This window comes from Bos grunniens, chromosome 14, assembly GCF_055505025.1.
Source record: "Bos grunniens cultivar Pamir isolate PY7600 chromosome 14, Bosgru_T2T1.0, whole genome shotgun sequence".
In the NCBI taxonomy this organism is placed as follows: Eukaryota; Metazoa; Chordata; class Mammalia; order Artiodactyla; family Bovidae; genus Bos; species Bos grunniens.
The window spans coordinates 78983830-78992500 of record NC_141178.1 but is presented as its reverse complement, the minus strand read 5'-3'; the positions used below and the strand labels follow the sequence as shown (position 1 = coordinate 78992500).

Here is an 8671-nt window from a genome sequence, read left to right as displayed (position 1 = left end):
AGTGGGGTTTCCTCTGTGGAAATTCCCTGCTTTCACCTTTCCAAAGCAGGTGCCAAAGAACCCTTCACCTCTGCTTCTGAAGATTCCAGATCAAATCTCTTTGGGAAATAAGTTTCTCAACAGTCCTGCAAGCTAGAAAACTGACTTAACATTTATTTTCCTGTAAACTGACTTTTCCTGAAATCTGACTGCATAAATCCCTTCCATTTTCCATGTAATATGGACGCCCTGTGCCACCAGAATTCCATAGAACATGGAAATTCTGCTTTACACATAAATGATATTTATTTTGCAATGAGCTTATTATTATTATTATTATTATTATTTAACTTTGGGAAATTGACCACCTCAGTGTTTTCTCTCAACCAGATCTGACTCCTGCAATCCTTAAATGTTGTTTCTCTTCCAGGTGGAAGAAGCCGTAAGTGAAGTCGATTTCCAGCTCAAGGTGGATTTGCACTTTACGGACAGTGAACAACAGTGAGTGTCCTTGGAATCCTTCAAGCGTGATGGTACAATTCCCTCTGCTCAGCCCTTCTCCAGCTCTAGGGTATCTTGATAGCCATGAACCTCAGAACCTCGCTTAGAAACCTGGTTCCTGATCAGCTGAAGAAACGTGGACAAGCAATATCTATGTGGTCATTTCAAGCTGCGTGCCTTTTAGGCAGCTTGCTCAGTGGCTGCAGACACCGACAACTCCTGACTTCCCAGCTTTATTCACTAGCACCTTCTTATCTCCAGCACTCACCCCCATACACTTGCAATGCAGTATTAATTAGGTCTTTAGATGATTGACCCTGCTGCTGCTGCTGCTGCTAAGTCGCTTCAGTCATGTACAACTCTGTGTGACCCCATAGACAGCAGCCCAACCAGGCTTCCCTGTCTCTGGGATTCTCAAGGCAAGAGTACTGGAGTGGGGTGCCATTTCCTTCTCCAATGCATGAAAGCGAAGAGTGAAAGTGAAGTCACTCAGTTGTGTCCTACTCTTAGTGACCCCATGAACTGCAGCTCACCAGGCTCCTCCATCCATGGGATTTTCCAGGCAAGAGTACTGGAGTGGGGTGCCATTGCCTTCTCCAATGATTGACCCTATAAGCCTATAAACCTCAAGGCCCCTTCTGCATCAGAGGAGATTCTGCCTGGATCCTCATCTTTACACTGAATTTTTGCTCTTATGTTTCAACTCTGAAAATCCACTGATGTATAACCTACTGATTCAGTAAGGAAGCAACCCTCCTTTTTCTCATAACTGCTTCCTTTAAGCTTGTTCTGTGGCCTCTTCCTTCTACCCTAGGGGTGAAACAGTCATGTCACAGCCTGTTCTTTCATGTCATAAATAGTTCTTTTTTCAGGTATGAAAAAGTCCATTCCCAATGGGGAATGATCCCAACGATTATTGGGATCGGCACTGCCTCTTGGCTCCACTGCACCCCAGCTCCGAGATTTCTCAGGGTGGGAAACTCCCACTGTAGCAAAAGGGTTTGTGGAGCCTCTTTTACAGCTTCCTGTTTCCTTCCGCCCGGGTTGTGTGGGCCTCTCAGGGTCAGGCACAGAGACGAGGGAGGAGATTGCAGATGGCGCTGGGAGTCATGCTTCATGGGTTCAGTTGCAGGCAGGACGCTTCACAGGGTAGATGCTGGATCACTGCTTTATCTACTCTCGGGGTGTGCTTGTGACTCCTTGGAGCTAGGCCCTTTAGCTGGTTCCCCTCTCCTCCAACCCCTGCAGTTCTTTGAAATAATGATGCCTCTTATGGTTGGGTCGTTCACTCCTTGCCAGAAGCTCTTTTGGCAGATTCTTCTCTGGGGACTTCACATCTGGCTCTTGGATAATGACCACAGCACTTTCATCCTCATCTCACGCTGGTGGGGACTCCCACCCCGTTGCGGTTCACTCTTCTTTGGCCTTCCCAGCTACCCTCAGCTTCTTTCCTGAGGACCTTTGCAGGATACGTCAGGCACCAGGACCTGTGTTCCTTCTATTCTAGGGGACACAGGCCATGCCCCCTTGAAGACTCCCCTGATTAGGCTTAAGGTGAAGATGGAGGTGCTTCTTTTCCATTGGTTTTATTAGCACAATGTCAGCACAGTCTGACCACTTGATGCAAATTAATCCTCGCTTCTGAACCCCACAACCTCTTCAGCAAATGCTTCGCCTTCTCCGGTGGGGAATAGGAGATCAGGTGGCCAAGGGGCTGATGCCAGTGGAACGATTCCCAAACCCTTCAAATTTCAGAGTTCCTGTTAGAGCTTTGCTTCCTTTCTTAAGGACTGTCCCATCCCTGAGATGTGTCTGATTGTTAAGGGAGTTTTCATAACATGGGGTGTTGAATCAGAGGGACCATTTCTAAAATGTTAGAAACCTGACTATGTCTCTGCTTTGAGAATAGACACCTGCTGATGTGTATGTAGATGGTAATGCCTCATGGCTTGGCTGGCAGGAGGATCTGTCCATGGGCCTGCCACTGGATCTGTGCTCAGCATCACAGATTCCTCACGCTTGTCTTTATCTGCACCCCAAGCCCTTCTGGCCACCTGCTTCTCTCATCACTTCTGCTTACCTTTTGGAGGGGTTGTGGATGCTTGAGAAATCTTACCTTCCTCACCCCATCCCCAGGACTTATTGTTCTAGCACCATGTGGAACTCAGAAGCCCCATATGAAGCTGGCCTTCTTTCTAAGCTATAAACTCAGAAGTGAAGTCCTTGTCTCTATTGTTCTCATGTTCCCTCTCAACAATCTAGGATTTCTATCATTCACTCACTTTATTAATTTCATTAGGACCCCCTGATCTATATTCTTACGCCTCTTCCTTCAGAGGTGTTCATCCATATCTCCCTGGCACACATTTCCACTGGATCACAGAACCTTGTCATTGATCCTAAACTCAGCCTAGAAGTCTTCCCCTACCCAGCCCTCCAGGGTGGGAAATGATCAGGTATGCGAGATACAATAAACGTGCCTTATTACCATCAGAATAGTAGTTAACAGAGAGGCTACGTGCCGGGGACTGGCCCAAAGCAAATGTAACTCAGCAATGGGCTCTGAGCTCATTGACCATGAGACACTGGGTGCATTCCGGCAGTTTTCTAAATCTCAGTAGTCTCGTTTATAAGACAGGCTTCATTACAGGTTCTGTACTTCACAGGTCTGTTATGAGGATTAAGAGAGGGAATATCCAAGCCGGGCCAAGCATGTGGCCCAGGGATCAGTGTCGTCTTCCTCTCTGTGGCTTCCTAGATGTGTGTGGCGCAAGTTTCCGTGGGTCACTTCCTCCCTATAGCACAAAGTACTTAATAACCATCAGAGCGGAGTGTTTCCTTGGAGTATAAGATTAGCTAAGAGGAACAGGAAGCCAGAGGCCGGGCAGGACTTGAAAATGCCATATTTTTTAATTTTCATAAATTGGGTTTAGGAATGACAAAGCATCTCTATTACATCCTGGGGGTAGACTTCAGGCTTTGAAACATGACCCAGGCAGTCAGCTTCTTTTGGATCCATTTAGGCCTGAGCAGGATCAAAACGGAGGAGCATGCCAGGTGATGTCAGGGGCGCAAGGGCTCTGAATGTCCACCCTGTCCAGTGGTTCTCAGTGTGGATGGGATGATTGTGTCCCCCAGGGGAATTTGGCCAAATCTGGAGACATTTTCTCATTATTAAATTTTTTTTTCACATTTTAATTTTTTGGCTGTGCCATACAGCGTGGATGCAAGACCTTAGTTCCCTGAGCAGGGATCGAACCCAAACCCATGCCCCTGCATTGGGAGCTCAGAGTCTTAACCACTGGATGGCCAGGAGGGCCCTCTGGGGACATTTTTGATTGTCACTCTGGGCAGGGGGTGGGTGCTCCTGGCTTCTAGTGGGTGGGATCCAGGGATAGTCCTAAACATCCCATGATGCATAGATTGCACCCCACTCGCCAGCAGAGCATTGTTCAGCTCCCAAGGGTCTGTATCACTGAGGCTGGGAAACCTGCTCTAGCCTGACCTTGCATTTGAAACTGCTGCTCTACCAAGAGCCATGAGCGTGTGCTTGCACAGGGATGGGGGCCTCACTTCTCCCCGACAGATCCCACCCTGTCCTGGGCAGTCCTGCCTATCAGGACATTCCTCTTTACTTCAAGGGACAGGTCACCCCTGTGTGCCTTCCCTTAGTTGCTCTCAGGCTCAGTCCTTGAGGCTACACATGAAAGACCTCAGCTGGACACACACGGCTCTTTACGCCATCTCTTCCCCTCCAGTTAAACACCAGGGCCCTTTCTCTGTTTTGTGTTTGTTTGATTTTCTTCTCAATGCCATCCAGTTCATCTCTGTTTTCTCCCACCTTGTCGTTTTGTTGTTCTTTCGCTCAGTTGTGTCTGACTCTTTGCAGCCCCATCGGCTGCAGCACACCAAGCTTCCCTGTCCTTCCTCTCTCCTGAAGTTTGCTCAGACTCCTGTCCATTAAGTCAGTGATGCCATCCAACCATCTCACCCTCTGTCACCCGCCTTCTCCTCTTGCCCTCAATCTTTCCCAGCCTTAGGGTGGGAAAGATTGAAGGCAGTTCAGTCCTTTCCTATATTGAGACCCCCCCCCCCCAAATAACTGAATTCTGTCTCCATCAGTTACAAAACACGAGAGAGGAGGTATGGGGAATCCTGGATGAAACTGATCAGACTCGATTGCTCTTCAGAGGTCATTTATTCATTCAGTCACATATCCCTTTTGATAAACAAATATCTGACTGATTTCTGATGTGTGCCCAATTCTGTGTTTGGTGTTAGGGATTCAACAGTGAATTAGTCACAGTTCTTGCCTTTAAGAGGTAGGACTCTTGCAGAAAACACAGTGGTAGCAAGGAAGTGCTGTGCTGGGGGCCCATGGGGGAAACATAAGAGCACGCTGGGACATGGGAGTCCAGGAGGGCTTCACTGTTGAGCCTGGAAAAGTATCTGGGCATCTTTTCATCACTGCAAGGTGAGCTCGGCATCCGTGATAGCAGAGTGTGAGCCCAGCTCTGCCACATAGCAGCTGTGTGAGGTCCCGGGGGTTGCTTTCCATCTCTGAGCCTCGGTTGCTTCATTTTTCCATCATGGCAAAAAAGTTTTTACCTGGCAGAGTTATTTGCAGGGAGGGATTGGATAAGCCAATGGGTGCACAGTGTTTGTGTGTGGGCAAGGTTGCCATGGGACTCTCCTGGAGGCAGGGATACGCCACCACCACTCATGTAAATCACTCCCCTCCCTTGCAGGCTGAGGGACATGGCCGGGGTCCCCGTGATCAGCAGCCGTGTGCTGGGCCTGCACTTCCACCCCCGGAGAGGCCTGCATCACCAGGTGCCCGTCATGTTCGACTATTTCCACCTGTCGGTGATCTCGGTGACCATCCACGCCGCCCTGGTGGCCCTGCAGCAGCCGCTGATCAGGTATGAGGTTACATGTCCTGTGGTTCTGGGGGCAGGGTGACCGCTTTGGTTTCCTTGTTATGCTTGAGTCTCCCATGTGGCTGAGATGCTGAGAGCTGCCCAGGGGACATCAGTGCAGACCAGAGAAGCTCCCCCAGGCTGCAAATTTCAGCTCTGAGCCTCCCTGAGGGGCAGAGGAGAGGTGGACAGGGGCCTGGGGGAGGACATGGATGGGGAACCTAGGAGCTGAATGGTTTCAACTTGCTGTCTTCAGCTGACCTGGCTTCTTTCTAACTGTGCCTTATTTGAAAAGCCACCTAACATCTCTGAGATACACGGTCTCCATCTCTAAGCCAGGACACTCATGGGGGCTGTCCACATAGGTTTTAGTGAGTCTCACATGAGGACAGTGCCCAGCATGCAGTTTTCTGCCCCCTCCTCCGGTGGCTGTTTGTTTAAGGGTAGGACCACCTGAGTGGTCCCATGCTTTCTCTTCAGGGAATTGTCCCAGCATCTCCATGGCCTCAAGGTGCACTGAGGTTCTATGAATGCCACAACAGAGGGCCCGAACTGGCAACAACAAGCATGTCCTATCATACCCGGGCATCTTCATCCAAATGCCTGGCAGGACCAGAGGTGCCATCAGCTCACTTCAAACCTCCTCCATGCGTGAGGGTGTGGGTTACACATGTAAGCAGAGAGATATTTGGGGATGAAATCTTGTATTATGCAGTTTCTGGAAGGGAACTTTCCTGATGTCCCTTTTCAGGACATTTCTCAGTGCTGGGGGTTGAAATGCAGGTTGGGGAGACTCCAGTCCCCACTCATGGCTGGGTAGGGGTCAGTGTCCTGATCCCCTGCTGGGGTCAGCATGTAGGAAATGAGATCTTGGTGGGGTGATGTGACCATGCTGTACTTCCCTGGTCACCATGCCCATCTGCTTGCTGAGCTCCGTCCTGGGCTCTGCCTGCTAATGGGGCTATTTCAGCTCTTCTGCATAGAAAGTTTAACCTCCTAACAGAAATAATTCTTTGCAAGTTTGTCTGTAGCCACCTTGCCAGAGAGCGGCGCAGATAGAAATTCACCAGCAGAGTTGAGGCTTCTCCAGGGATGGGGGTAAAAATAGACCTGCCTTCTGTTCTCTGGGCTCTGCAGGAAGGATTCCTATGAGTTCACTCACAGTGTTTGGGAACCCTTTAAGGTTATGGGAAATACCTGTCAAGTAGGGCAAGCTCCAGTTTTTCCAGAAAAGCAGTTTTAGCATCAGTTGTTAAGTCCAGCGAGGAAGAAGCAGGTGTGGAATGAAAATTTTACCTTAAAAGATCCTTCCCTGAAACAGACTCAGGTCTGTTTAACCCTCAGTGTTTAAACCTCAACTGGGTACACCTGAGGGACTCGGCAGCTCAAGGTCACACTGAAGTCAACGATGAGTTATTCTAGTGACTAATTTGCAGTTGGTCCTCTGAATGTGCCATGAGCATCATGGCTCATACACAAATTCTCCATTTCTACTGCAGTGTTCCATTTATCCACATTCTAGCTAAACTGTAGAGTTGCTTCAAATCTCGGTTCTAAACAATTCCAAGACATGATTCTATTAGAGTGGATTGTATTTGTGGTATTATTAACAATAGCTATATAAATAGAATAATGGTTATGTTAGATTTTATGATTTTGTGGTATTATTGACAAGAACTTCTAGCATTTATTGCATCGTTGTTCTTTGCCAGACATTGTACTTGCACGTGGCTAAACTCATGGAATCCTCAGACAACGCCACTGTTAAGGTGCTGGTATCAACCTTTTTGACTTATGAGGATACAGGGAGGTTTAAAACTTTCCCCATGGAGCTGGAATTTAAACCCTGGTAGGCCTCAGTGGGTAAAGAATCCACATGCAGTTGCAGGAGATGCAGGAGACAGGGTTCAGTCCTTGGGTCAGGAAGGTCCCCTGGAGGAGGGAATAACAACCCACTCTAGTATTCTTGCCTGGAGAGTTCCATGAACAGAAGAGCCTGGTGGGCCATGGTCCATGAGATCACAAGAGTTGGACATGACTTAGCAACTAAACCACCACCAACTCCCATGGGCTTTTCTGATCTCCCTTGATCCTAAGATGGATGGTTACCATCTCTCTGTGCTCGTTAATCTTGTGATGACTTGCAGAGCTGAGCAGGGTCTGTATTTTTGTCTGTGGAACAGGTACAGAGTTTCTAACTAGTGTTGACACAGTGAAAATCTTTGACATCCACGATCCTATGAAACTTCTGTGTGGTCATGTCGTGGAGGTGGATATTGTTTTCCCTTCTCCCACAGAAGAACAGAGGTTCAGGAGGGGCCTGGGGGTTGGAGGACTTCACTCTGGGTTGTACCAATGACAGGAGTAGTTGTAGGACTCATACCACATCAGATGGAGCCTCCCCTTGTCTTTCTGCCCAAGATCCCATGCTGCCTTCCCCTGTGGTTAAGTCACCTCTGCCTCCATGCATCTCATCAAGCAGGTTGTGGGCATTTATAGACAAAGTGGAATGTGTGACATCCTTGGCCCCAAAGCTCATGTGCCAGTTACACCCACTTGTCCTGGTGGCATCCATAAATGTCCCACCCAAGCATCCCTCGGGGGTGAGCTGTGTGTGCGTGCTCAGTCGCTTCAGTTGTGTCCGACTTTGTGCCATTCGGTGAACTGTAACCCTCCAGGCTCGTCTGTCCATGGGGTTCTCCAGGCAAGAATATTGGAGTTGGATTGCCATGCCCTCCTCCAGGGGATTTTCCTGACCCAGGGATTGAACCCACATCTCTTGTGTCTCCTGCATTGACGGGCTGGTTCTTTATCTCTAGGACCACCTACTATCTCTTCTAAATGGCTTATCTCAGGCTCCCCAGCAACAGTGTCAAGGAGGCTGAATTAATGGCACCATCTTTTCCTTTACATCCTTTGACAAAAGTTAGACACATTTTCAATTCTTTCAATTCACTTCTTTACAGTTTTACTCGCCCAGGAAGAGGCTCCTGGCTTGGGAAAGGCGGCCCAGACACAGGACCAGAGCAGTCTAGCCTTTCCCTGGAAAACCTGGTCTTCGGAGCTGGATACTGCAAGCCGACCTCCTCAGAGGTAACGTCTGCGTGGGGCAGTGGCCCCAAGACTGCAGACCTCACTTGGCAGGCTGTGTCTGTTCTGTGAGACTTCTGTTCATTTCAGATGCCGCATATAGAGTTTCTCTGCTCCCTCCATCCTTATCTCTTGTTGACCCATCCGTTCCTTCTTTGGTTGGCTGCTACATTTATCAATCA

At 48.8% G+C, this 8671-nt stretch overlaps 1 protein-coding gene across 1 annotated transcript in view; it reads left to right on the top strand.

Moving 5' to 3' along the window:
- FAM135B (family with sequence similarity 135 member B) overlaps nucleotides 1–8671 on the top strand; it is a 225651-nt gene that overhangs the window by 142355 nt on the left and 74625 nt on the right. Inside the window, exons 5-7 of the mRNA XM_086335602.1 lie at nucleotides 410–480; nucleotides 5229–5402; nucleotides 8366–8492. Of these exons, the coding sequence (XP_086191728.1) occupies nucleotides 410–480; nucleotides 5229–5402; nucleotides 8366–8492 (372 nt within the window). The remainder of the gene's footprint in view (nucleotides 1–409; nucleotides 481–5228; nucleotides 5403–8365; nucleotides 8493–8671) is intronic.